Consider the following 27,571-nt stretch of genomic DNA (forward strand, 5'->3'; position numbering starts at 1 on the left):
CCAGTGTGGCCGCATCCTTGGGGTTGCCTGGCTGGCCACCACCCTACTCAAGGCAGGTGTATCTGCTGCTTCACTTTGTGCCTAGGCAGAGCTGGGTTCAGCTGAAGCCGGGAGCCTAGGTCCATCCGGGTCTTCCACATGGGTGCAGGAGCCCAAGCACCTGGGCTGTCCTCCACTGCTTTCCCATGCGCATCAGGATGGAGCTGGAGGGGAAGGGGAAAAGCCAGGACTCGAACCGGGGCCCTCAAGGGTAGCTATGAGGCAGGCTGCGGCTTTGCCTGTTGCTCCCAGATGAGCCAGTGCCTTGGTTTGGTTCACAGATGGCCACAGTCCAGCCCTGCCTGCCCCATCCAGGCCAGTGTACCCTCTGTCAGTGGCTGGCTTTCTCCACATTTCCCTTCTGGGTGGATGGCTGCTCCCTTCAGGGTACAGTCCAGCCTCAGGGGCTGCGGAGCAGGCAGGAGACCGTCCATCCCAGAACCACCTGATCCTGTTCTTGTCCAACAGGTTTGCCGCTCCAGGCAGGGTCTGGAACTGGCCCCAGCACACCTGGGGGCAGATAGCAGGTGAGCCCTGCCAGTGGCTGGGACTGGGCACCAGGGTAGCTAGTGGGGGCAGTAGACAGACAAGGGAGCCATGAAGCACAGTGGGCAATGCTGCCTCAGTTTCTCCTCTATCCAGGGGTGGTGTGGACTGGGAGGGGGTGGAGAGGAAAGAGCTGGATGGGAAACCAAAGAGGCCTGGGAAGCGGGAGGGGGGTGGTAGGCACAGAGGAAGTGGGTGTGGAATGCAGAAGTAGCCAGGGGCTGGGGAACAGGGCTCCCGCGGTGCTTGGGAACACAGGGACTTTCCAGACTGTGGGGAAATGGGAAGTGGCCCCGCCCCAGCCTGCCCCGCCTCCGGAGGGCTCACCTGCCCAGGTCCCTGGTCTGTGCCAGGGCCTGCCTAGTGGGCATCAGGGACCTCCCCTCCTGTGGGCTGACAGGGTTGAAGTGGGTTCAGCCTCTATCCTGCCTCGTAGGGGGGTACCCTGAGGTTGGCGGGAGGGCGAGCGCCCTGAGGGAGGACCCTGGTGGCCCTCCTGGTGGAAGCGACAAGTATCTGTACAGCAGGTTGGGCCTTGGCTTACTAGGCCTGCCGCCCGGCCTCACACTTGCCATTATCAGGGCCCGGCACCTGCTCCCTGGGACACTCACAGCCTGAGACAAGCCTGTGCTGAAGCAGCAGGGGTGGGGAATAATGGAGCGATCTCACAGAACTGAGCCTGAACTTGAATCAGGAGCCCCGGTGTTTCATGTCCACATCCAAAGCCTGCCTGTAAAAGCATCTCCCTGCCACAGGAGCCAAGACTCAGGGTGTCCAGGGAGTCCCTTTGCCCTGCCTGTCGAGCTCGAGCTCCTACCTCAGCTGCACCTGTTCGGCGGAAGGGTACCCACCTCCAAGGGTCTTGGTTTGAGTCCCAGCGCTGGCTCCTGACCCCAGCTCCCTCCTGAGATGTACTCGGGGGGCAGTAGGTGACTACTAAAGCACTGCCACTCAGACAGGAGACCCCGACAGAATTCCTGGCCCCTGGCTTCTGTCTGCCCCAGCTCTGACTGCTGTGGGTTATTTCCCAAGCGCCTTAACAAGGAGCTGGGTGGGAACCGGAGCAGCTGAGACTCGAACTGGTGCCCCTGTGGACTCAAAGCAGCCTTGCAGTCATCATGGCCATCAGCAGCCGCAATCCCGGGTGGGGTAGTCGAAGCATGGGGTGGTTTCGTGCCTGAGCCTGGGGGCCCTGAGCAGGCGGCAGCACGGTGGTATGTCAAGGCTGTGCTGGCTCCTAAAGCCAGCTCCTGTCATTCCCTGGAAATCCCCAAATCTGACTAATGCCCTAGACATTCCGGACGCGGCCGGGCCCACCCTGGCCAGGGCCAACTGCCCCCGAGAAGTCAGCGAAGAGAACACTGGCTCGTCCCTCCCGGCCACAAGGCTCCAAGCTTCTCCTGGCTGCCCTCCCCACTGGTCTGGCCATCGGGGAACAGGGAGGGCTGGCTGCTCACCAAGCCCAGGGCCCTTGGCCAGGCCTGACCTTGGCCATCTGAGGGTCCCCTGGACAGCTGTCCTCCTGGGATAGTGGCAGGCACCCTGAGGCAGGAAGAGGACCTGAGGAGACAAGCCCTCACTTAGTTCACGGACTGGAGTTTGGCACGTGGGAGGCTCAGGCAGTGGCCTTCCCTCCTGTGCCAAACCCCAGTCCCACCCTCTTCCTGGCAGGGAGGCAAGCCCTGACACTTCACCAGGTGCCCCAGAACTAGGTCCTGGCCCAACCTGAAAGTCCCTATGCCTCTATGTGTGTGTGTGCGGGGAAGAGGGGGGCGGTGCCCTGTGTGCCACGGCAGAACCCACAGCTGGCTGGCCGGGATGCTTTGGGTCTAGGCAGGGCAAAGCTTGGGAGGGTGGCGCATAGAGACGCAGGTTCAACTTCACCCCAGGAGCTCAGAAGGAGGGAAACAGGGCTCGTGCAGCGCGGGAGGGTTTCGAACCCAAGACCCTGGTTGACCAGCCACCCTCCCTCGCTTCCACTCAGCATCCAGGACGCTGGCTGGGCAGTGAGAGGCGGGGTCAAATGAAGCTCCGCCTTCCACCCACGGCCCCGCCTAACCAAGTGGGACACGCCCCTCGGCGTGACCGGAAGTGAGCGGCCCCCCAAGATGGCGCCCGAAACCCGGAAGTGAGCGGCGGCCGCCGAGAGGCTCCGCGCCCGGCCGGATCCGGGTCCGAGGTGAGGCGCGTCGCTCGCGACCCCCGCCCCAGCCCGCGCCGGCTCCGACCCCGCTGCGGCCCCGCGCCGCCTACCTGCACCCCGGGGTGGGGTGGGGGGGTGCCGGGTTCCGGAGCCCGCGCGAGGCGGAGGCGAAACCCCCCACCCGTCTCCTAGTGGCTTCACGCCGCCGCCCCTGCTGACCTCCGACCTCTCCGCTGACCCTTGACCCCGCCCTTGTCGGCGCCCCCCGCAGAGCCCCCTTGACCTGAGAGCGGGTGTCCGTGGTGACCCCTGACCTCTCCCCTGGTCCAGCTGCTGCCCAGCTCGGGGTGCTGGGGCGCTTGGGGGTTCTGCCCTGGGGACCCCCAGAGTGGGTGGGAGAGGGCGCCGGGGTGTGCGGGTTGTGGGCTTTCCTTTCGGGGTGCTGGGGAGGCCTGGGAGAGGGGTGTCCCCCGAGGTGCTGGCACCCTGCCCCCGGGGCGTCCCCGGGCTCGGCTTCCTGGAATGGTCGGCCTGCCCCCCAGCGTCTTTCCTGCTCTGGGCTGCGGGTGCTAGCGGGGTGTGTGTGGCTGAGGGTGCTACAGACACCCCGCCCCAGGCAGCCTGATCTTTCAGGATGCTGATCCTTGAAGTTTGGGGGAGCCATGCAGGTGGTGGGGGGCGCGTCCCCGGGGTGGTGGTGGTGGGAGCGTGCACTGTGGGACCTGGCTGCAGGACAGTGCCCCACCGGGTGCCAGGGCGGGGTGGGCCGGGCTCAGCTTGTTCCGTGTTTTCTGGGGTGGGGGTTGTAGTGTCATCCCTGAACCCTGAGCCACGGAGATCTGCTTCCTCCTCCATGGAGAGGGAGAGCCCTGGGGGCTATGAGCAGGTAGGCGTGCTGTGTGTGTGTGTGTGTGTGTGTGTGTGTGTACAGGCACGTGTGTGGCTTGCACCTGTGTTACATGTGTAATGCCGTGCAGGTGTGTCTGTGTGTTTGTGCAGGTGTGTGCCTGTGAGAGGGGTCTGGAGAAGGACTCGGGGAGGGCCCAGCCCCCCACTCCTGCTCTCGCCATGTAGGTTGACTTGGCTGCCTAGGAGGGTCAGAGGTCAGAACCTGCTGGTTGGACCTGGGGCATCAAGAGGGTGCCCCTACGGTTATAAGTCCTGGGAGGGGTGATGTAGCAGCAGCAAGGTGGGAATAGGTGGCTGAGGGGTCCCCCCCCACTCCCCTTAGAGGGCCTGGCTCCGGACCTGGGCCCTCTTGAGGCAGTGGGTGTGCCCAGGCCGTCACGCCAAGGAGTGCAGTGGGGGTCCCACCTGCACCTGCAGTGGGGCTGTGGAGGGAAGGGACTGGTCTGTGGTCTGTGGTGAGTGCCCGGCTCGTGCCCGTGTGCTGCTGGCGGGCTGGGGCTGGCGTGGCAGGGCGGTGGCCCCTGGCACTTCCAGTCCCTCCAGAGTGAACTCTAGCCAGAAGAGCTAAGATCTCAAGTGAAACCGAAAGGGACTTAGGGACTGTAGCGCCGGCCTCGGTGTGTGTGTGTGTGTGTGTGTGTGTGTAAGTGTGTGTCACACTTCCTGGGGTCGCAGCCCCGGGTCAGAGGCCTTAGGTCAGGGATGCCCAAGGGGCTGCAGGTTGTAAATTTTTATGGGACTGACTCATTCCGCTAGGGTGGGGCAGCTCCAGGAGAAAGTCCTTTACCAGGACATCCAGGGCCCCCGGGAGTGGCTGTGTCCTCCAGTCCGCTGTGGGCTCCTTGCTGAATGCTCACCTCGGGGTGTGGCCCTTGCCCCAGGGGCCTCTCCCAAGAGTGCCAACGGGGACATGGAAGATCACCAAGGGGCTCTTTGGTGGGGGTGGGGGGGCTGGTCTGGGCTGGTCTCAGCTGGACACTGGCAGAGTGGGGTGGGGGTCCCCCAGCTGCTGTCCTGGGCACAGGGGAGCTGGCCAGGGGGCCTTAGTGGTGCTTTATCAGGTGTGAGGCCCAGGACCCATTGACCCACGTGGAGCGTGGGAGGTCAGGGACTGTTGGGGGGAGGCGTTGGGGGCTGTCCTGGCTTGTAACAGGGTCGATTAGGTGTGGTGAGGGTGCTTCAGTGGCCACTGGGGGCCATGAGTGGTGGCCTCAGTTCCCAGCTTCAGAACACCAGGGAAGCTGTCACCTCCAAACCCAGACTGGAGGTTTCCCTAAGAAACCAGGCAGTCTGGAAGCCCTGGGCCTGCTCTGGGATCTGCTGAAGCCACTTCTGATCTCCCACACCCTCCAAGGATGGATGGCAGAGAAGGGCCCTGAGCTGTATGTCCCCGTGGCCCTGGGTTGTGTGTCCCTGTGCTCCTGGGCCATGTGCCCCGGGGCCCTGAGCTATGTGTTCCCATGGCCCTGAGTTCTGTATCCCTGTTGCCCTGAGCTGTGTGTGCCTGTGGTTCTGGGCTATGTTCCGTGGTCCTGGGCCATTTGTCCCCATGACCCTGGGCTCTGTGTCCCTGTTGCCCTGAGCTGTGTGTCCCCATGGTCCTGGGCTTTGTCCCCATGGTCCTTGACCATGTGTCTCCATGGCCCTGGGCAGTGTGTCCCTGTTTCCCTGGGCTATGTGTCCCCGTGGCTCTGTGCTTTTCCTCCCAGTGGCCCTGGGTACTCTGTCCCCATGGCCCTGGGTACTGAGTCCCCATGCCCCTGGGCCGTGTGTCCCTGTGGCCTTGGGGTGACACCTTGCCCAGCATGTCTCAGTGTTGTCAGCAGAGCTGGCTGACTTTGGAGCCACTATCCTCTGACATGGATGGTCTCCAAGTTCGGGCCAAGGTCACTTGTAACATTCTGGGCAGTGAAAGCGGCTGGGAGGAGGTGAGGGCAGCCGTGTTGGCTGGGCCCTCTGCTGGGACCAGTGTGCCCCGGCTGGGAATGGCCTGAGCTGCCATCCCGCCATGGCCTCTGAGAGCTGGCTGCCCTGAAGCTTGCCTGCCTGCCTGCCTGCCAGCTTCTTGGCTTATCTGGGCTTCTGCAGGTGCAATGCCCCCTCAACTTGGTAGACCCTGGCTGGGGACCTCAGCTGCCTACATCCTGGGTTCCTTGCTTCTCTGCTCTGTGGGCAGCAGTTCCAGGGTCTGGGGAGCTATGCCTAGCCAACTCTGCTGTTGCTACACTTGGGGTATAGCCCCAAGGGCCCCCCTCTCAGGGCCTAGGTTCACCGGTCATATCTGCGGTTTGCTTCAGCCTGGGCCAGGACTGTGGCGTGGGGCAGCAGCCCTTGACCCAGTCCTTGTCCCTGGGGATCGTGGGCTGCAGGTCCAGACCCACATACTTCTCTCCTGGGATGTGGCTGGCCTGCGGAGGCGGGGGGATGCTGCTGGCTCACCTGCCGGGACTCGGGGCAATGTGGGGGCTGCTGGGGAGTTGGGGGTTTTCTGGGGTCGAAGAGGCTTTGTTGGGGTGCAGCAGGAATTTGGGGTTTTGCCCCTAGCTGTTCCCCCAGGGAAGGCTCTGGAGCCCACGGCACCAGTTGACGCATGTCCCCCATAAGGCAAGGGATTTGCAATGACCCAAGTCCCTCGCTCCTGGGGCTGAGGCCACACAGACATTGCAGGGAGTTGTGGTCCAGGTCTGGCTCAACTCCCCCCCTCCACCCAGTGGGAGAAGCCTGAGAGCTTGGCAAGGGTGGAGGTACTTGGGCAGCAGGGCTTGGAGCTTGGAGCTTGGCGAGGGTGGGGGCACCCGGGCAGCGGGGGCGACAGCATCCCCTTTTCCTCTTAAGACCTTGGGCTGAGCGGCAGAACTGGAAATTCCAGAAACAAACCCCACCTCAACCTGCCTCCTGCGTGTCCCAGAGCCGGTCTCCTTTGTGTGCCCCAGAAGTCCAGGCTCCCCTGGCCCAACCCAGCCCCCAGGAGCTGGCCTTTTGTGTGCCTGAGGAGCCCAGCTCAGCCCCCCCCCCAGGAGCCAGCCTCATGTTGTGCCCCCAAGGAGCCCAGTTCCCCCCACCCCAGCCCTCAGGAGCCGTGTGTGTGTGTGTGTGTGTGTGTGCGCGCGCGCACGCGCGCGCTGCGCCTGAGCAGCCCTGTGAAATTACTGCTGAGCCTGCCCAGGCAGAGCCCCTGCTGGTCTTTGGCAGCTCAGGGCTACTTTGTTCCTGGGGTCTCCAGAGAACTTTGAGGTCCCAGTGTTAGGCAGCCATGACCCTTACCCCCAGCACCCTGTCTGCTAGGGGCTCCCAGGGAGCTGGCTCGCCCTGCTGCTGGGGGAGCTTCCAGGGTATGATTCCAGCATACTCTGGACTAGGGGGGGTGTGCCTGTAAGCTCGTTTTATCTGAAAGGTGGAGACGGAGATCTTGGGCCCACTGGGTCACTCCCCAAACACCCGCAGCAGCCAGGGCTCCCATGAGGGTGCAGGAGCACCAGCATGTGAGCTGTCACCTGCTGCCTCCCCAGGCAGGGTGCTGGACCAGGGGCAGAGGCCCTCCCACAGGGGACCCACTGTGCTGGGTACTGCCTACCTCAGACACCTCCAGGGGGACTCACGCAGCAAACATTAGGCAAAGAAGCAACCAGGGGCCAGCAGGGACTCCCACCAGGTCTGCCCCAGGGTCTTCTGGCTATGGGGCACTGTGTGCCCGTCATCACAGCTGTAGGTGTGTGTGGGAGGGGGACCTGCACCTGTGTCTGCTCAGTCTCCGCTGGAGCTTTAGTGGACAGGGCGCCCAAGGCGGGCCCCTGGGGGCCTTTGGAGTCACTGTTAGATCCGGAATTGGTTCCCCACATGGGGGGCTGTAGGCAGGTGAAGCTCCCTGCCCCCTGGAGCCACCCTCTCGGCAGACACCTGGGTCCTGTCCCTTTGGCCAGCCACACTCCCTGTCTGGCTTGTGCACTTAGCATGGAGTCAGCCTTCCTGGTTCTGTGGGGCTCCCACACTCCCAGGCTATGGCGACACAACACAGAGGGAGCCACTGGCTTGCTCATCCTGACAACATCTAAAGGTAGGCGGGACGCCGGCGCTCACTGGGCTGCCTCCCCACCTCTGCTTGCTTGCATGTGGGTGTGTGAGCACACAGTGTGGTTACATTTCACTTCAATCCACAGCACCAGCATCCCACATAGGTTCCAGTGTGTCCCAGTTGCCCCACTTCCTATCCAGCTCCCTGCTTATGGCCTGGGAAAGCAATGGAGGGATGACCCAAAGCCTTGGGACCCTGCACCTGCGTAGAGGGCCCAGAAGAGGCTCCTGGGTTTGTCCTGGCCCAGCCCTGGCCTTTATGGTCATCTGGCAAGTGAGGCAGTGGATGGGAGCTCTCCCTCTCTGTCATTCATTGCTCAGATGGTCGCAACAGCCAGGACTGAGCCCGGCGGAAACGGAAGAGCCTGGCGAAATGGCAAGGCCTGTTCACACCCTGCCTGTTTTACTGACATGTATATATATATATATATATGGAAGAGGGGGATGGGGAGATTTATTTATGGATTTTATTTATGGATTGAGAGGCCGCATCTCTACTACCTGGTGGTAGGTGGGCGGTCAGCTCCGATCACTGTGTTTCTGGATGCTGCCTGGTCCCCTCCCCATTCCCACCTTGGCATCCAGGAGGTCCCCTTGGAGTGGGGGTGTCTGGGAAGCGCTGATAGGCAGTGTCAGGACTGGTGGCCTGGTCCAGGCCCCCCCGCGCTGCCCTTAGCTGGTCTGCAGCCTGTGAAGGGGGCATGTGGGCATCTCCCAGGAGTCCTGAGGATCTGTCTGTAGGGAGGTCGTGCTGCCCATTGGGCCCAGGACTTGATGGCCTTGATGCATGGACTTGTAGAGGCCTCAGGTAGAGGCATGTAGGGTCACAGAAGCCCCCCTGCCCTGTCCCGTGGGTCCTGGATCCTCCCGTGCCTGAAGCCCACGGGTGGGAGCGTAGGATCCTGACTGCCCTCTGCAGCCAGCCCTGAGCTGACATCCACAGGGAGAGTGTGTCCTCCCGGGGTGGGCGCCTGGTGCGGGGCCCAGCAGAGCACAGGAGGCAGCCAGAGTCACCTGCAGGCGGGCGTGCCTCCCGGTGTCCTGCTGGGGCCACCTGACTCCTCAGTCAGTCTCAGGGTGAGTCACTCAGAGTGAATGCACGCTTCCCAAGGAGTTGCATCGCCCCAGCGGTCGGACGGGAGCGCAGCCTGTGTGGGGCCAAGGAAGAGCTGCCGGCGCTGCGGGCTGGGTGCTGACCCACAGCAGGCACAGCAGGGAGTGTGAGGTGCTGGGCAGAGCTGGGCTGAAGGCAGGAGAGGAGGGAGGGGTGTGTGGCAGGCCCAGGGGGGTGCATGGGAGGGGCAGTTGGTGAGGACACATCCCCTCCCACCCTCAGCAGCCATGGATTCACTTCTTTTGGGCTTTTGCATGATTGGGGTCCCCTGGGGTGTGGCCTGGAGTTAGTGTCAGAACCTGGCTCCGTTTCCTGGCTGCACGGGCCACGACATGCATGTCCACTCTGCCTGGGGGTCCTGCCCACGTGGCTGGGTGGGGGAATAGCGCTGACCATCACCTGCCGAGGAGGGCGCCACACTGTGTCCCAGCTCCACACGCTGTGACAGCCTGGTCCCTGCCTCCTCTTGTCTCTGTGGTGCTGGTGGCCAGCCTGTCGCATGACCCTGTCCCTCCCTGCTCCCTACTCCCCGCACCAGGCACACAGTCCCCTGAAAATGTGGGGCCTGAGCCTGGAGGACATGGGGGCCCCAGCATGGCATGCCTACCCCAGCCTGTCAGGGGCTCTGGGAGGGGGACCAAGGGACAGCCTGCAGATCGGGCCCAGGGCCTGACCAGGCCATTGCCAGCCACTCGGCGTGGGCCTCAGCAACTTTCCCCAGCAGGGGCTGTTCTGGGCGTGGGCTTGCTGCTTCAGTTTCCAGACAGGCTGGGAGCCTCGGGGGCCACCAAGGAGGCACACATGGTCACTCCCTGTTGGGTGTAGCTGTGTGGCCCTCGTGAGGACCTACCAAGTGGGACCCCAACTCGAGGGAGGCAGGAGGTGGGGCCTGCAGTGGGGTGTAGGTGGTAGGCAGCAAGCAGAAAGTGATGTATGTGTGTGTGAGAGAGAGATGGATGACCTGGGGCAGAGCAGCCTGGGGTGGGAGTCCAGGCGGGTGTGTGCACTGGGTGTAAGGGGCGAGGGCAGCGTCCCATGCCCCCGTGATTGCACAAGCTGTCGGTGTGAGGCTGGCCATGGTTACTGGAAGTCCCGAAGATTTCTTCACTCGGGGCTGGGCCGGGAGTGGCAGCTGCACCTCCCCTTCCTGCCTTCCCGGGCCAGCTGCCCACGTGGCCCGCCCGCCTGCCCCTGCTCTCTCTATGTGCGTGCAGCCTGAGACTCTTCAGGGCACTCGGGCCGGAGCCTGTGGGGCACGGGGTCAGCTCGGAGCTCTGCCCCCTTGGCTGCCAGGGACACCCTTGCTCAGAAGTGGGGCCCTGCCTGTCACAGGGGAGACTGCATTAGCACCCGGTACGGGGACAGGCTCCCACAGGTGACAGGTGAGCCCCAGGGGTGATCAGCAGGTGTCCCCTGGGCATGTGACAAGAAAGCTGCCCCAGAACGTGCCATCTCGCTACCCCTCAATCTCTCCACAGGACATAATGCCGCCGCCAGTGCCACCCCCACTGCCACAGCGCGAAACGCCCAGATAGACACCTTGGGTCCCGGACCCCCCTGCCTGGCGTCTGGCCGGGGTCCCGCGCCCCGCCCGCCCCCCAATGCTGGCAGTGGGGCTGCTGGCCATGGACGGGGAGTACCCTCAGCATGAGCCCCCACCTGCGGGCAGTGTCCTCTACAGCCCACCAGCCTTGCCGGTGAGGGGAGCCTGTGGGGCCTCTGCCTTCTGGGGATGCTACCCTGGAGGGTGGGTGGCCTTGGCCCGTGCCTGGCTGTGCCCCCCAGTGCTTTGGGAAGCATCCTTGACCCTTGCTGCTCATGGAGCCTCGCCTCCTCCCTGGCCTGCATGGAGCCTCTGGGCCCAGCCCCGCCTCTGGAGCACCCTACCCCTGAGCACCCTGCCCTTGGAGCACCCACCCCCACCCACTTGACACTCACCTGCTGTTGCAGAGTGCCCCGCTGCACTGCCCCTGGTGGGGCGCCTGCCTGCCGACGCTCTCCCAGGCCTACACCCCCGACAACCAGTGAGTGTCTGGGAGTGTGGGAGGGCATCCTTGGACTCCGTTTGTGGGAACCCCCCTCTGGAGGCTGAACTGTGGTAGGGTCGGTTTTTCCCCACTCCCACCCTGCTCCTGGAGGGACCCCCATCTCCTCTGCCTGCTGTCCCTCCCTCCAGCCTGTTCCCGAGCTCCACCCCCTTCCACGGAAGCCAGCCTTGCTCGGACACCAGCTATGCCCCCGTGGCCTCCGCCTCCAGCTTCCTGCCGAAGAATGAAGACTTTGCTCAGGTAGGAGGGTAAAGATGCTGTGCCCTGTGGTGGCCAGGGCCCTGCCCCGGGTCAGTGCCCGAAGGCCTGAGGACCGCGGTGTTGGGCCTAGCCAGCCCCCTCCCATGCGTGCGTGGTGTCCCCTTATCCCTGTATGGGTGTCTCGTTCCCAGGCCTCCCCTTCCTCCATGGTGGGTGGATGTCAGAAGCTGCTACCCAGCCCTGCGCTGGCCACAGCATGACCTTCTTGGCCTGTCTTCCCATCTATCCATCCTTCTCACTGTGGGGCACTCAGCCCACACCCTGGACCCTGTCCCGCTGCCAACACCTGCTGGGCCACCATGCCCCTTGGCCCGCAAGCACCTGCTCTCCCCCAGCTTGGCCGCCTGGTGTCTGTCCCTGTAGGGACTTGCTGGTGGTCTTGTGGGCAGCCCCCATGCTCCTGCCCCAGGAGTCAGACCCAGAGTATGGCTGTGTCCTGGACAGCTAGGCGCCTGGAAACCCCATCTGTTCCCGGTCTCATGGTAGCTGGGTTGACAGGGACTGGGTTCCCCCCCAGAATCCCCAAGGGGCTGAGTTAGAGACTGAAGGGAGGAGGGGTGTGTGTCAGCTTGGACCCCTCAAGAGCGCAAAGGGTGCAAGTCTTGGTAAGAAGTCCCACCTCCTGCTGAGTTGCAATTGGGTGGGGGTGGGGGCAGGAAGTGTCCACTGGGAGGGAAGCGTGTCCACAGCCATTGACCCAAGCCACTTCCCGCGTGGCCCTGGCCTGTGAGGGGAGAGCAGAACCACTGCCTGCCATCCTCGTCTTTCCTCCTGTTTAGTGGCTGCCCATGGAGGCAGAGTGGGCGCCTCAGCCTGGCCTGGGAGCTGGCTCCCCAGGGCACTGTGCCCCACTGTCCATGCCCCATGCCAGGCACAGAGCTCCAGTACCAGAGGACGCCAGGTGAAGGCCGTGCCTGGGTTCTCCACCCTGGCTGCCTCAGGTCTGGGTGGCCATGATACACCTGTCACACAACAGGTATCTGCCTGTGAACTGCTCAGGCAGTCTGAACAATTTGTGTTGACGACTGGAACCCTGACCCCTGGGAGTGCGTGTGGTCACTGTCCCCACTGCTGATGCGGAGGCCATGCTGGGTCTACTCCTTGGGCAGGACAAACTGCCATGTCTGCGCTGTCACCCTGCTGTCGGGGAGCTGAGCTGGTCTGTTCCCTCCCTCCTTCCTAGCAGACCAGTCATGGGGGTTTTCCGTTTAATTTGAAAAGCAGAGTTACAGAGTGGGAAAGACAGATCTTGCATCCATTGGTTCACTGCCCAGCTGGCTGCACCAGCCAGAACAGCCGATCTAAAGCCAGGAACCCGGAGCTCCATCTGGGTCTCCCACATGGGTGCAGGGTCCCAAGACTTTGGGACGTCCTCCACTGCTTTCCCAGGCCATAAGCAGGGAGCTGGACAGGAAGTGGACCAGCTGAACTGGAACTGGTGCCCACAGCCATGTTCTGTGGCCCCTGCTCCACGGCTCAGTGCCCTTTGTGTGCCCAGTAAGGCAGAGTGCGCAAGCATTCGCCGTGTGGTAACAGGTGCTGGCCACGACCTGCTCCATGCTGTTAGGATCCTTGGCTTTGGGGTGTAGCCGCCCCCACCCCGAGCACGCCCAGTCCTGTCTCAGCTTACTTCTCCAGGATGGTGGGCTCAGTGGTGCAGGCCTGCCAGCCAACTTCAAACTCTCGTGTACTGAATCAGCATCCTTGGACAGCTCGGGCGTCGGGGGAAGGCCCAGTAGGGAGCCCAGAGCAGAAGGCTGCAAGGTGTGGTGCAGGTGTGGGGCGCAATTGTGTGGAGCTGAAGGTAGGGGTACAGATGTGGGGTGCAGGTGTAGGTGCAGGTATGGATATGCAGGTGTGGAGCTGCAGAGCCATGGGCACTGTCAGTTGGGCAGGTTCTCTGTGGACCAACTTGGGCCTGGTGCCACGCCCACACCTGGTTGCCCTCCATCCACACACCAACCCACTAGAGGTGTCCTTTGTACCTCCCCTTCACGTCACTCCCTGGGCCTCTCCTGGCCTGTCACTAAGACGTCCTGGGGGGGGGGGGGTGCTCAGGGCGCGGCTGTGTCCCACAGGCCTGTCCTTGCTGCTGGTCCCCAGGGTGGGCACTGCCCTTGCAGGGCTCGCCAGCCACCTCCCTTCACGCCCTCGCCCCTCCCCTGCCCACCAGCGTCCCCCAGGGCTGCAGCGCTGAGTGGAGAGCAGGTCCGGGAACGACGCTGCCTGCCAGCCCGGGGCTTCTGGGAAGCCTGGCTGAGCTCACAGTGTGGGAGAGTGCGGGGCCGTGGTATCCACCGACTGCTCTGCAGGATCAGGGGCCCGGCTCGCGTGCCCCCTGGTTCCCGGCAGCAGAAGGGAGTTCTGATAGGAAGCTGCTGCTGTGGCCCAGCCCTGTGCCAGAGTGGCCCGCCTCACGGAGAAGTGAGACCCCAGCCATGCCACAGTGTCCATCCCAGACCGGACCCGCAGTGGTCAGCCTCCCATGTCTAACCCTCCCCCCTCCGCTCAGGATACTTCCTGCCTCGCTGCCCTGCCTCGTGTTGTCCCACCTTCATGCTGGCCCTCAGCCCTTCTCCCCAGCAGCCACAGCACAGCTGGTGTGGGCTGGATCCAGCCCAGGGACAGAACTGATCTAGGGCTTGGAGTGGGCAAGGTGCTCCCGGGCCAAGTGGGAGTGCTGTAGGTGTGTCCTCTGGGCAAACAGACCCCCCTCCAGCTGCCCAGCTCTGGGCTTATTCCAGAGGCAGCGCCTGGAGTCCAGATGGCAGGGTCACCTGCCTTTGTCCTGTGTCTCTCTTTTCTGTCTCACATTTCCATTTGAAGAGAGAGCTTACACCTGTGGGTTCTCTGAATGCCTCCAAAAGGCCAAGTGCAAGTCAGGAGCCAGGACTGCACCAGGGGTCCCCACCCCTCGTGGCAGGGCCCAGGTGGCTGAGTCCCCGGTACAGCCTTGCAGGCTCACTAGTAGGGGTTTGGAGTGGCTGTGGGGGAGCCAGGACTCCAAGATGACTTCAGTATGGGCTGTGCCGGGCTCCCCAGCCTGTACCCAGGGCCTGCCCCTTCTTTGTAAAGTGGAGACAAAATTCACAAACCCCCCAAATCCACCCTGTTACAACAGTACTTGCAGAGCAATTTAATCATCGTCACCACTCAGTTTCTGGAACGTTCTCCTCACCCCCTCAAAGTCCCCATGTGTGTGTGGACCATGCCATATGTGCCCATTGCCGGCAGGTGGACCCTGCTCCTGGCTGCCGGGGTACCCAGCGCAGGTCCCAGGGCAGGCAGGGGAGGGCTGCATGGCAGGTGGCGCTGTCATCCCTGCAGTGGGTAGGGGCGGTGGGTTGTGCTGGCCTCAGCCGGATCCCCATGCTGCTCTCCTTGCAAGCCCTGCCCCCTCAGGCCTGGACACATGTCTCTGGGCTCCTGGGTGGCGGCCAGCTCACTCCCACCCCTGCCCCACTGCCGGCAGGGCCTGGGCTGCCCTAGCTGGCTTCCGTGGGTCATGCCTCGCAGTATCTCAAGGGTCAGGGGTTGGGAAGACTCCCCAGAGCACACCCCTTTCCCTCCTCTGGGTCAGAGCTGGGTCAGGTCTCTGTTCCAGTGGTTGGTAAAGGACAGATCAGAGTCTCCAGTGCCCCCGCCCCGGAGTCCTGCCTGCCTGTCCCATGAAATCAGCCCCGGAGTCCTGTATAGCCATGCTGGGGGCGGGGAGGGGAAAAGAGAACCCCACCAGAGGTCCCCTGGGGAGCAGGACTAGAGAGAGGGCCCTTGGGATGGGCCAGCCTCAGACACTGCTGCAGGGAAACTGGGAGTTTGGTGGGCCAGGGGTAACTCCTTGCTTCCGCCCCTCACCCAGTCCCTTGGGCCGTGTGCCTGCTTGCGGTGCCGCGGGCGCGCCCAGCTGGGCCAGGCTCTGTTGACTGTCCTCCGCCCCATCCAGGAATCGCCCTGCCTGCCAGGAATCGCCCTGACTTACCAGGCAGGCATCATTTCCTGAAAGTCAGCCCCGGCTTAGAGGAAGTAGGCGCGCGCCGCGGTGACTAAACTCACATGCAAATGCAGCCCGAGCCGCCACTGCTGCCGCCGCCGCCAGCAGCTTGGTGGTCATGAGGCAGCCGCTGCCCGCGGCTCTGCCAGGGGGACCTGTCCGGCAGCCGGCGCAGCCCCCCACGCACCTCGGCCATGTCCCAGCTGCAGTTTTGGCTACAGTTCGCAGCCCTCAGCAAGGTAGCAACGCGGGCGGGAGTGAGCCTGGGAAGGGTCCCCCACACCACTGTGGTGGAACTTCAGGAACTTGCAACCTGCCAGCCCGCCCCCGCCGGCGTCAGGAGCAGGGGGGGCTACAGCCATAAGCTGGGGGTGGGGGGTGGTGTTTGGGTCCCCTGGGGGACACCAAATGGGAGGGGCAGGAATGGCATAGGTGGGACCCATTTTCTGGGGCCACCAGGACCAGAATGTGGGGGGGGGGGGTGTCCACCCCCTGCCAAGCCTGGAGACCTGTCCCAGGCATTCTGGAATGGGGGGGCTCAGCCCAGGCAGGGGTAAAGGTGCCTGGAGTGGGGGTGAAGGGACCTGGTGCTGCGGCTGCCTCCTGCCCTGTTGGACCACTGAGACCAGGAGGGGATGGATGGCTGGTCCAGGGATGGCCCTTGGCCAGGGCAGGAGGTGCAGTATCTGGGAGCTGACCTGGAGCCTCAGGCCAGCCGCCTACTCCCCTACTGGGCTTTGCCCAGTGGCCACACACAGCCAGCCTGCTTCAGGCTACACCATTCCCCCTCCTGCCTTTGGCCCCTGTGGGCTAAGACAATTCCATTCCCACTGGCCAGGGGGCTTGGGGTGGAGGACGTTGGTGGGGGTCTCCTAGACCTGTGGTGGTCCTCCTGGTCTTAGGCTGAGGGCAGTGCCACAGTGGGGCGCCTAGTGGCCCCCCTTCCCTCCCACCCTCATTCCCCTACTGAGAGCTCAGGGGATGTGCCCTGAGGCAGGCCCGCTCCACCCAGGGCCAGACCCTGTCCCCTCCTTGTCCCACGCCCCCACTCCACCCCAGACCCGCTACAGAGCCCTGCCTGCCTCCTCTCCGGGGACCTTGCCTGTATCCAGGGGGCTGAGAGGCCCCAGTTGGCACTCCCCACCAACTGTGAGAAACCAGATGGGGCTAGAGAAGTGAGGGGAGGCTCAGGCTGCCGGCCCTAGCACTGTGGTCAGCGTGCTGCCCTCTGCTCCCCCCCACAGGCAGGAGAGTGGGACACAGTGGTGGCCAGGCACAGGGGATACCTGTGGGCTGCACCTCCCCTGGCTGGCAGGGCAGTGCCAGGCTGCAGCCACAAGGCGGGGGGGGGGGTGTGTGTGGCACCTCCCTGCTGCTCCTCGGGACGGGGGACACTAGGAGCCAGGGATTCTAGGGTCACAACTTGTCGGGCACACTGCTGTGCCCCCATCCCATCAGGGCTGAGGGCGGATTGGGGGTCCTGCACTGGGACTGCTCCCATCCCGTGTGCAGCTCAAGGCTCAGGGACGGATCCCCACAAAAGGGGGTGTTATCACCCCCAGCCCTGCTGGGGTGACTGGGAAAGCAGCAACCTCCCTCCCCCTGCTGCAGCCTGTCTGTGATCAACCCATGGGGCTGCTCCAGCCCCCACCAGGAGGTGCTGGTTGCTGCTGACCCCCATGGCTGCTCTTCTCTGAGGGGGGATCCTCATGGCACTCATCTGTAGTTCTAGAACATTCCATCTTCCAAAACCAGTCCTGCCCCCGAGAGCAGTCACCCCGCCCCCTACTCCTTCCTGTCCGTGGAGCCCACGTCATGTGGCCTTGTGTGTCTGTGTCTCCCCATGGCATTCCTGGGGCCCTCTACACTTCACCTCATTCCTGTCTGCTCAGGGCTGCCATGTGCCTGGGCCATGTGTTGTCCACCTGGGGTGTCCACTCACCGGCTGCCCCTCCGGCGCTCTCTGTGTCCTTGCTTACCAGCCCGCTCCTCCATCCCATCCCCCTGCGTCCCCACTCATCCCACCCCTCTGGCCCGTCCCCTAGGACCCCTCCTACTTAGAGGACTTATCCACCGCTTCCATCTTGTCCTCATCGGTGGACTCACTGTCGGATATAGTGGACACGTCTGATTTCCTGCCGGTGGACAGCCTGAGCCAAGTCCCTACCATCTGGGACGTGAGCACCTCCTCCCCCGCCCAGGACAAGGTCAGTGCGTCCCCCAGGCCTGTCTACTGGTGGGCCTGCCCCAGCTTGCTGGCCGCTCAGGGGGGCTCCAGGGGCATCACAGATGCATGAGGCAGGGGGCTGAGGGTCTGCTGAGTGTAGGTAGGGTCAGAGCCAAGGCCGGCCCTGCGGGGGGACAGCTATTGGTCACACAGATACAAAAAGGCCAAGTTAGATACGGACCGTGGGGGATGCTGGGCCTATTCAGGGACGCCAGGGTGTCAAGACTGGAAGTGCTCCTGGCCCAGAGTGAGTAGGACCAACATGATGGGGGGCATCCCCATGGGCCCACAAGTGCAAGGCTGAGCCCAAGGGGCGGCACTACCAGGGCCAGGAGGGACAGGCCAGGGAGACAGCATGTGCTGGCCACAAAATGACACATTTAAAGCCTATTGGAGTTCTGGGCCAGCGCTGGCCATGTGCTGGTCAGGTGGGTGGGTGAGGTCACCAGGGCCCCATCAGGCTGTGGGTAGCTGTGGGGCCTGTCCGGGGGAGGACAGAGTGGGCAGGCCTGGCCAGTGCCAGGCCCCCTGCCCCCTGTCTAGGCTGTGCCAGGCCCTCCAGGAGACACCAGGCACCCAGGGTACAGGGCTGGACCGCCTGAAGTGGACATGCGGGGGTGCCTGAAACTTGAGGCCCCCAACCCGGCTGGGAAGCCTGACTCAGCCTTCCGGGAACTCGGCCGCATCTGTTTGTTTATTTTTTGTTAATTTGAGGGGGAAAAAAAAAAAAAGAGGTGGAATTTGAGCACAGAGCTGCTGGCCGCCACAACCCTGTTTCCCATGTCCTGGCCATCGTAAGCCACAGCACCTGTGAGCACTACTCACCCCCAACAAGGCCCAGGGGACCCCCCGCCCCCAGTTCTTTTTTTTCCTTTGTCAATTTTTAAATTTGAAAGACACAGAATTTCCATCTAGTGGCTTGTTCACTCCTCAAATGGCCACAGCAGCAGGACCCCCACCACAGGGTCTCCCACGTGGGCTGCAGGAACCCCAGGACTCGGGCTGGCGCCTGCTGCCCCCCTGGGTGTGTATTAACAGGGTACCCAAAGCCCCCGATGGAGTGTCCAGGCAGCATCTTGATGACGCTGGAGGCCGCCCACTCTGCTGGCCCCGTGCACCTGCACGTACAAGGGGAGATGGTTTGGAATAACACAGACGCCATCTACCCCGACCACGCAGCCTCCTCTGGCCTCAGTGCTGGGATCTGGATGGTGGGTGTGACTGGCCACTTCCGGTCTTCCTGGGCCCCACAGCTCTGGGTCGTCCAGCTTGCCTGCAGGCTCAGGCTGCGTGCTCAGTGGTGAGGACCCAGGGTGGGCCACACGCTTCAGGTGATCGGTGGTCATAACTTGTGTGTGCTACACGCTGCACTGCCCGACCTGCCATCTGTCCACAGGGGCTGCTGCGGCCTGCTTACTAGCAGGGTGACCTGCTGGTTTTATGGCCTTTGTTCCTGGGGGCCTCCTGAACACAGCAGGGACCTGGTCTGTCTTGGGTACTCGCCGGGTACAGCCTGGAGGAGCAGGTGGGGGAGTAGGCTGCTGGCCACAGGGTGCCCAGGGCATGCTGTGGCCCTGCCACTACTGACTGCACGTCATCTCCCCAGCTCTTCCCACCCGGTGTGGCCTTTTCCAGCCTTCAGGACCCCGTGCCCACCCTGCCCAACACCCCACTACTTGTCAGCTACCAGGTAAGTTTTCCAGCAAGGCTCCCCGGCTTGCCTAGGGACCTTGCCCGGGTAGCACAGTGCAGGGCGGTGCCCTGGATTCTGACCTCTACCCTGTGTCCAGTCACAGACGCAGCCAGAGGAGGAGGAGGAGGCTGAGGAGGAAGAAGCTGAGGAGCTGGGCCACGCAGAGACCTACGCAGACTATGTGCCCTCCAAGTGTGAGCAGCCCAGACCCCCACAGCACTCGCAGTGCCCCTGCCCCCGTGGGCTCTGGCTGGGCATGGGCCCCCTCAAGCCGGGATCTTACAATCCTGCCCATCCCCGTCACACAGCCAAGCTCGGGAGGCAGCACCCGGACCGTGTAGTGGAGACTAGCACGCTCTCCAGCGTGCCGCCGCCTGACGTCACCTACACCCTGGCCCTGCCCACCACGGACAGCACCGCTCTGTCGGCCCTGCAGCTCGAGGCCATCACCTACGCCTGCCAGGTGAGCTGGCGCCCAAGGGGCAGGTCCAGCAACCCTCCAACCCTGCGTGGGTCCTGACTGCCCTCTGCCTCCCCACAGCAACATGAGGTCCTGCTTCCCAGCGGGCAGCGTGCCGGCTTCCTGATAGGTGATGGCGCCGGCGTGGGCAAGGGCCGCACGGTGGCCGGCATCATCCTGGAGAACCATCTACGGGGCAGGAAGAAGGCGCTATGGTGAGTGGCCGGCGTGAGCATGCAGGGAGGGGGCAGCAGGGGGATGTGGGGGCGGCCAGGCTGCGTGGGGAAGCAGGGGTATGCTGCGCACCTGAGCCACCCCCTACCCCCTCCAGGTTCAGTGTCTCAAATGACCTCAAGTACGATGCAGAGCGTGACCTGCGGGACATTGAAGCCCCGGGCATCGCCGTGCATGCGCTCAGCAAGGTAGAGGGTGCCAGCTGCTACCACATTGCTGGGAATCCTAGGGGCGGGGCTGCACAGGGCCTCAGAGCTGAGGGCAGGAGCATACTGAATCCCATCCACCCCATCCCACCCCCATCTATCCCCAGATCAAGTATGGTGACAACACTACCTCAGAAGGCGTACTCTTCGCCACCTACTCGGCCCTGATCGGGGAGAGCCAGGCCGGCGGCCAGCACCGCACGCGCCTGCGGCAGATCCTGGAGTGGTGCGGGGAGGCCTTTGATGGCGTTGTATCCGAGCCGGTGGGGGGCTGGGCATCCTGGTGGGAGGAGCTCGCTATGGCGACTTGGAAGGGGCAGCGGGGAGAGGCCCTATCTTCCAGGCTGGACTCTGTCCTGGGTTCCCATGTCCCTTTATTTGGTTAGCTCATACCCTGACCTCCTGGAGTGGGGCCTGGGCATCTAGTCATGCAGTGACAGGACCATGTCTTGGGCCCACCCTCGCCCGGGGCATACGCCCCCGTGCCCGCTGCGATATCACTGCCATAGTGACAAGTACATCCCCCCCCGTACCATGGGCCGTGCCCAAGGGGTTCCTGCACATGGACAAGTGAGGGTGATGGGAACACAGCCGTCCCTGGGTTGAGAGGCCGCCGACTCCTCACAGGCGGCTGTATGTGTGTGAAGCTGTACGTGTGGTCTCACCAGCCCACAGTGTCCTAGAACATTCCTTAACCCACACTTGCCCCAGATTATATTTGATGAGTGTCACAAGGCCAAGAACGCCAGCTCCACCAAGATGGGCAAGGCTGTCCTGGACCTGCAGAACAAGCTGCCGCTGGCCAGGGTGGTGTATGCCAGCGCCACAGGTCAGCCCTGCAGGGCCTCCCCTCTGACACCCTGACCCCTTTCCCTGGCCTTGGGGCCCCTGCCTTAACCTGGCCGGGCTGGGGAGCTGAGGCCGCTTCCCATGCTCTGCACAGGTGCCTCGGAGCCCCGCAACATGATCTACATGAGCCGCCTGGGCATCTGGGGGGAGGGAACACCCTTCCGCACCTTTGATGACTTCCTGCATGCCATTGAGAAGAGGTGAGGTCCCACCCCACCCCACCGCACCCCCAGAGCTCCTGGGGTCCCGTCCCTCCACCTCAGCCAGGACGTTCGCTGTGGCCACCAAGGCCTATGTCCTTGGCAGCAGTCAGCCCACTGGGTGGTGGGCCCAGGGGGCCTATGGCCTGCCATCCCTGCCTGCTGGCCGGTGGGCTCACTCTGCAGGGGCGTGGGAGGTGGGCTCAGGAGGCCTGTACTCTCTGCAGGGGCGTGGGTGCCATGGAGATCGTGGCCATGGACATGAAGGTCAGCGGCATGTACATTGCCCGCCAGCTTAGCTTTTCAGGCGTCACCTTCCGCATCGAGGAGATCCCATTGCCCCCTGCCTTTGAGCGTGTCTACAACCGGGCAGCTCTGCTGGTGAGCACAGCCTCGGGGGTGGAGCCAGCATGGGCCTGTCCATCACAGCCTCGGGGGTGGAGCCAGCATGGGCCTGTCCATCACAGCCTCGGGGGTGGAGCCAGCATGGGCCTGTCCATCACAGCCCAGGGTCAGCAGTGGGGGATGTGGGGTGTACATATACCTGCTGATGCAGGAATGAACTGTGCCTGTTTTTCGGGATCCACATTGCGTGGGCCATCTGCCAGACTTCCTGCATGCTGTTGCCTACACAGGGGAAGCCCTCGAGCCCCATCCCTGCCTGAGTGTTGGGGGTTCTTTGTGGGTGGGACTCAGCCAGGGTCTGTCCTGGGTTCCACCCGCAAAGGTGGATGCAGGTGGAGCAGCATCCCTGAGCCTACCCCCCAGCTCTGTTAGGAACACCCCCTGGGTGTGGCCCCCAACCCTGCTGGCTGGGCCCTGCACTGTGCCACCCCATGTGTGACGGTTGCAGCCAGCTCAGCCTGTCCCCTGCCGTTGCAGTGGGCCGAGGCCCTGGCCGTGTTCCAGCAGGCCGCCGACTGGACCGGTCTGGAGTCCCGCAAGTCGCTGTGGGGCCAGTTCTGGTCGGCCCACCAGCGCTTCTTCAAGTACCTGTGTATTGCTGCCAAGGTGCACCGCCTGGTGGAGCTGGCCCGTGAGGAGCTGGCCCGCGACAAGGTCAGTGAGCCAGGCCTGCCTGCTCCTGCTCCTCCCAGAGCCGGGCTCACAGCCGTGTCCCTGTTCCCTGCCTGCCCCTCCTGGGTGGGAAGCCGGCGGTCCCTCTCTCAGAGCCCGGCTCACAGCCGCGTCCCCGCTCTCTGCAGTGCGTGGTCATCGGGCTGCAGTCCACAGGCGAAGCGCGTACGCGTGAGGTGCTGGACGAAAATGACGGGCACTTGGACTGCTTTGTCTCTGCTGCCGAGTGGGTGCACGGTCCTTCCAGGGGTCAGGGGATCCCCGCTGGGTCACCCGCTTGGCCCTGGGGAGCTGTGGGAGGTTCCCGCAGCTATGGGAGACTCCTGGATGTCCATCTCCTGCTCTGCCTGTCCCTGGCTCCCTCCCTCCTGGCCCAGGGCTTGCCCTTGCTGGAGTAACCCTGTTCTCCTTGGCTCTCGCTGGCCCTCACTGGTTTTCACTGGTTCTCACTGGCAGGGGCGTCTTCCTGTCACTCATTCAGAAGCACTTTCCTTCAGCCAGGAGACGCCGCGAGCGAGGAGTGGGGAACAAGAGGAGACGTAAGCGCACGCCCCTCCCTACACTACCCCCCGGCCCATGGGGTCACGTCCCAGCCCAATGCACCCCCGGCCCATGGGGTCACACCCAGCCCCACACCCATGCAGTGTGAGCCCTTCCCTGTGGAGGAGCACAGGGCCAGCCAGCATCCATAGGCCCTTGGGGACAATGTGTCCTCGGCCCCTGGAGCAGGTCCCCCTAGGGCACTCCCTCCTCTGGCCGGCACCTGCCTGGGCCAGGGCATGAGCATGGACAATCTTGTTGTCCCTTCCTCTGGGTCCTGGGGCACTTGTGGGCTCTTGTGGGCTCTGGATCCTGAGCTGGGAAGTCTGCAGGCCAGGGCGTCTCCCCACAGGGGGCTCTGGCAGTGAGAGACAAGCCCTGGCCTTGCCTCACAGGGCGGCCGCGGGGCCGTGGGGCCAAGGCTGCCCGGCCAGCGCTGGAGGTGTCCAGCGTGATTCGCATCAGCGATGATAGCAGCACCGAGTCAGACGGCGGCCTGGACAGCGACTTCAACTCCTCTCCCGAGTCCCTGTTGGACGACGATGTGGTGATAGTGGATGCCACCGGGCCAGCTGCTGATGAGCGAGGTGGGGCCTCAGGGGAAGGACCCCAGCCCTGGCCACCCTCACCCCAAACCTCACTGTGCCTAACAGCCACCTGACCCTGTCCCCGCAGGTCCCCTGTACTCCTTGCAGAGAGATGCCCAAGGCCCCGGTGTCCTGGAGCGAGTGGAGCGGCTGAAACAGGACCTGCTGGCCAAAGTGCGGGCTCTGGGTCGGGAGCTGCCGGTCAACACACTGGATGAGCTTATCGACCGGCTCGGGGGGCCTGAGCGAGTGGCTGAGGTGGGTGCGGCATCCCCCTGCTGGCTGCCCTGGGTCCCTGCCTGTGCCAAGCACAGTCTTGCCCTAATCAGAGAGAAGCCGATTTTATGGGTAAGGCGCCTGGCTGGCCAGGCACACTGACAGCCCGTAACCCTGGCTGCCCTTTCTGGCCACAGATGACCGGCAGGAAGGGCCGTGTGGTGTCCCGGCCCGACGGGACGGTGGCCTTCGAGTCGCGGGCGGAGCAGGGCCTGTCCATCGACCACGTGAACCTCCGAGAGAAGCAGCGCTTCATGAGTGGCGAGAAGGTGGGGGCCTTGGGGGCCCGAGTGGGGCGGGAAGGGGCGCACAGGTGTGTGTAGGAGGCCTCCCTCTGTTCCATCACTCCCTAGTGGTCCAGGGCTGGGTGCTGAGCTGGGCGCGGAGGGGCTCGGTAGACAGGCCTGTCCTGCTGACCGGTCGCTGCCCCAGCTGGTGGCCATCATCTCAGAAGCGTCCAGCTCGGGTGTCTCCCTCCAAGCCGACCGCCGGGTCCTGAACCAGCGCCGCCGCGTGCACATGACTCTGGAGCTGCCCTGGAGTGCTGACCGTGCCATCCAGCAGTTTGGTGAGTTCGCCCTCCCCAGCCTGTCCCTCCACCAGGCTGCCCTCCCAGGCTCCCTGTCTCTGACACACACTCCGCCTCCAGGCCGCACTCACAGGTCCAACCAGGTCTCGGCGCCCGAGTACATCTTCCTCATCTCAGAGCTGGCTGGTGAGCGCAGGTTCGCCTCCATCGTGGCCAAGAGGCTGGAGAGTCTGGTGAGCAGGGCCAGAGGGCTGCTGAGGCCGAGGGAGGCGGGAGCCAGGGAGAACCCAGGCAATCTGAGACATCGCCACCTACCCATAGGGCGCCCTGACCCATGGGGACCGCCGTGCCACCGAGTCCCGCGACCTGAGCAAGTACAACTTCGAGAACAAGGTACCCGGCAGACAGGGCTGGGGGCTCTGACCCCAGGGTGGGGGCTCTGACCTCAGGGCTGAGGAGATCTCACCTGGCTTGCTCTCCCCACCCAGTATGGAGCCCGGGCCCTCAGCTGTGTCCTCACCACCATCCTGAACCAGACGGACAACAAAGTGCCCTTACCCCAGAGCTACCCGGGAGGGGATGCCGCTTTCTTCAGGGGTGAGCTGGGGTGCTGTGTTCTGTCCTGTGACAGCAGGGGGTGGCCCTGGATTGCTGCAGGAGAGGGCAGGTGGCCTGCCCAGACTGGCGGGACCCAATGTGACACCCCCCTCGCCCCACCGCAGACATGAAGCAGGGCCTGCTGTCTGTCGGCATCGGTGGGCGGGAGCTGCGCTCAGGATGCCTGGATGTGGACAGAGGTGAGATCTGCTCCCCAGGAGGCTGGCCTGGGTTGGCCTGAAGTTCTGCCCCCAGGAGGCGGGAGCTGGGTTAAAACTTCACCCCAAGGAGGCAGGGCTGGGTTGAAGACCCACCCACATGAGGCAGGACTGTGGGCAGGCCTGGGCTGAAGCTCAGTCCCACCCCACCCCCAGACTGCTCCATCCCCAAGTTCCTGAACCGCATCCTGGGCCTGGAGGTGCACAAGCAGAACGCGCTCTTCCAGTACTTCTCCGACACCTTCGACCACCTCATCGCTGCCGACAAGAAGGAGGGGAAGTACGACATGGGCATCCTGGGTGAGCAATGCCAGCCGAGCCCGGCTGGGGGGATGCCACCCTAAGAACCACTGCAGCCAATTCCCCCCAAGACTGCCAGTTCCCTGGCCCCCCTCACACTGACCCCCCATGACCCATGACAGCCAGTACCCCGGGCCCCCTCACACAGACCCCCCGACGACAGCCTGTTTCCCGGCCCCCCTCACATGTGCCCCAAATAACCAGTTGCCATCCCCCATGCCCTGCCCACATGTGCCACATGAGTGCCTGCAGGGGGTAGAGAGCTGGGCTATTTGAAGCACCAGTAACCTACTCAGAGGGACCCCAGGTGATGGCCACCACCGAGAAGCAAGGGTCCCCAGGTTTAGCCTGGTCCCCACTGGCTGCCATGGGCACCCTGCCTATGACCAACAGAGTCACAGATGATGGCCAGGGGGGCTGACTCAGGTCCCCTCATGCACTTGGGGTTGGGCCTGACTGGAGCTGAGGGTTCAAGGCCCCTGATGCCCTCCCCCTCCCCCCCACACCCTCAGACCTGGCCCCCGGCATTGAGGAGATCTATGAGGAGAGTCAGCAGGTATTCCTGGCCCCTGGGCACCCGCAGGATGGCCAGGTAGTCTTGTACAAGGTGAGAAGGAGCGCCCAGCCCCTCCCTGCCTGTGCCCATGCGCACCACCCCAGCTGACCTGCCTGTGCCCGGCAGATCAGCGTGGACCGCGGCCTGAAGTGGGAGGCCGCGCTGGCCAAGTCCCTGGAGCTCACGGGTCCCTATGACGGCTTCTACCTGTCCTACAAGGTGACCACCCCCTCTCCCCCACCGCGGGCACACAGGGGCCCTCCTGGAGGGCAGGTCCCCGCCTTACCACCCCATGCCCTCTACAGGTTCGAGGGAGCCAGCCCAGCTGCCTGCTGGCCGAGCAGAGCCGTGGCAAGCACTTCACCATCTACAAGCCCAACATTGGTCGCCAGAGCCAACTGGAGACCTTGGACAGTCTCTGCCGCAAGTTCCACCGGGTAGGGCACGGGGTGAAGGTGGGGGGCGCATGCTGTAGGCACACACCTGTGGGCCATGCCTGCGCTGTGCCTCATGCTATTCCCCTGGCGCATTCCTGCAGGTCCCTGCAGAGGAAGCCCGGGAGCCCTGGGAGAGCGGCTTTGCCTTCTCGCTGACCCATTGCAGCCACATGGTCTGGTGAGCGGCAGGGGGGACATGGGGTGGCTGCCCCGGGGGTGTGGGGAGGCAGCGGGGGGCACGCTGAACAGAACCTTATCCCTGTGCCAGGAACCAGCGCTGCCGGCCAGTGCAGGAGGGCAAGGAGTGTGTGCTGGGCCTGCGGCTGCGCCACCACTACGTGCTGTGCGGGGCACTGCTGCGTGTGTGGGGCCGCGTGGCTGCTGTCATTGCTGACGTCAGCAGCAGCAGCTATCTGCAGATTGTGCGTCTCCGCACCAAGGACCAGAAGAAGCAAGTGGGTGAGTGCCCAGAGGTGGCGGCAGGGCTGCCTGGCCTGGGGCACCCCATTCCACTCCCTGAGGACGCCTGATGGCCACTCCTGCCCCAACAGGCATCAAGATCCCAGAGGGCTGTGTGCGGCGCGTCCTGCAGGAACTGCAGCGCATGGACGCCGACGTGAAGCGCAGGATGGCACGTGCCCGGGGGCCGCTTGAGCTGCCCTGTGGCCCTGGCGAGGTGCTGGACCTCACCTACAGCCCGCCGGCCGAGCCCTGCCCACCGCCACCCCTGCCATTGCCGCCGCCTCGCTTCACCTTCCCGCCGCTGGAGTGTGTGCCCGGCGCCGACCCCGTGGGGCTCACACCCCAGGGCTGCGACATCAACTTCAAGGAGGTGCTGGAGGACATGCTGCGCTCACTGCACCCCACGCCAGCACCGCCCCCAGGACCCCCGGAGCGCCAGAGCGTCATCCAGTTCAGCCCACCCTTCCCCAGCTCTTAGGCGGCCTCGCGGGCAGCCCCACTGCCGCTGCAGTGCCTTCCCGCCCCGCACCCCGGGACCCGTGAGGCGCGGCTGCGGGAGCTGCAAACTCAGGAAGCCCCAGGTGCTCGCCCCTCGGCGTGGCTGGGGTCCTTGGGGCAGACCCCGTAATATATGCAATCCCCCCTGCTCCCTAAATTATTGCTGTCCCCTCAGGCGGCCTCCCCTGGAGTCGGGGTGGGGACCCTAGTTTCTATGTATTTATAAAAAAATAAGTGTACATATGTAAAGGTCTTTTTTAAAATAAACATGCCTTTTACCTACACGCCTTCGTGACCTGGGGCGCTGGGGCAGTGGCCACCACCTGCCCAGGCCCGGGCCCCAGGACGCACCCACAGCACCTGCCATCCTGTGCTGGAGGCCTGCAGCTGGGCAGTACCTCATCTGTCCCCCGGGGGTCGCTGCAGTGCCCTGCCCGCCTACATGGGCACCCTGCCAGCCCCACCCCTGCAGGCCCAGAGCAGCTGCTGCTAACGGGCTAAGG

General features: G+C 64.0%; 1 protein-coding gene across 3 annotated transcripts; it reads left to right on the forward strand.

Annotated features, from left to right (window-relative positions):
* Window positions 1-2,688: 2,688 nt before the first annotated feature.
* Window positions 2,689-27,336, forward strand: SBNO2 (strawberry notch homolog 2). Of its 3 annotated transcripts, none has more exons than XM_040990601.1 (32): window positions 2,689-2,764; window positions 10,301-10,519; window positions 10,773-10,846; window positions 10,999-11,110; window positions 17,168-17,329; window positions 18,956-19,039; window positions 19,140-19,236; window positions 19,351-19,505; window positions 19,584-19,717; window positions 19,834-19,924; window positions 20,050-20,193; window positions 20,654-20,771; window positions 20,886-20,991; window positions 21,219-21,372; window positions 21,874-22,050; window positions 22,197-22,294; window positions 22,525-22,607; window positions 23,004-23,195; window positions 23,284-23,453; window positions 23,609-23,740; window positions 23,904-24,039; window positions 24,121-24,233; window positions 24,322-24,393; window positions 24,489-24,597; window positions 24,723-24,797; window positions 24,972-25,115; window positions 25,628-25,722; window positions 25,798-25,890; window positions 25,977-26,108; window positions 26,210-26,286; window positions 26,377-26,567; window positions 26,660-27,336. In XM_040990601.1, exons 2-32 carry the CDS (start codon window positions 10,424-10,426, stop codon window positions 27,046-27,048), a joined length of 4,005 nt encoding a protein of 1,334 aa, XP_040846535.1. In that variant the 5' UTR covers window positions 2,689-2,764; window positions 10,301-10,423; the 3' UTR covers window positions 27,049-27,336. The 3 variants fall into 3 exon arrangements, with proteins under 3 accessions (XP_040846535.1, XP_040846536.1, XP_040846537.1); XM_040990602.1 differs by lacking the exon at window positions 2,689-2,764 and adding an exon at window positions 3,598-3,614; XM_040990603.1 differs by lacking the exons at window positions 2,689-2,764; window positions 10,301-10,519; window positions 10,773-10,846; window positions 10,999-11,110 and adding an exon at window positions 15,225-15,361.
* The last annotated feature ends 235 nt before the right edge of the window (window positions 27,337-27,571 follow it).

The sequence above is a fragment of the Ochotona curzoniae genome, unplaced genomic scaffold (assembly GCF_017591425.1).
Source record: "Ochotona curzoniae isolate NIBS_2020 unplaced genomic scaffold, NIBS_Ocur_1.0 contig_605, whole genome shotgun sequence".
NCBI classification, from domain to species: Eukaryota; Metazoa; Chordata; class Mammalia; order Lagomorpha; family Ochotonidae; genus Ochotona; species Ochotona curzoniae.

What these genes read in the sequence shown, in the direction of transcription:
- SBNO2 (XM_040990601.1), top strand. Translation starts at nt 10,424, where the DNA reads ATGCTGGCAGTGGGGCTGCTGGCCATGGACGGGGAGTACCCTCAGCAT. An exon ending in GGTGTATGCCAGCGCCACAG is followed by an intron (nt 20,772 to 20,885) that starts GTCAGCCCTGCA and finishes TGCTCTGCACAG; the next exon opens with GTGCCTCGGAGCCCCGCAAC. An exon ending in GCTTCTACCTGTCCTACAAG is followed by an intron (nt 25,891 to 25,976) that starts GTGACCACCCCC and finishes TGCCCTCTACAG; the next exon opens with GTTCGAGGGAGCCAGCCCAG.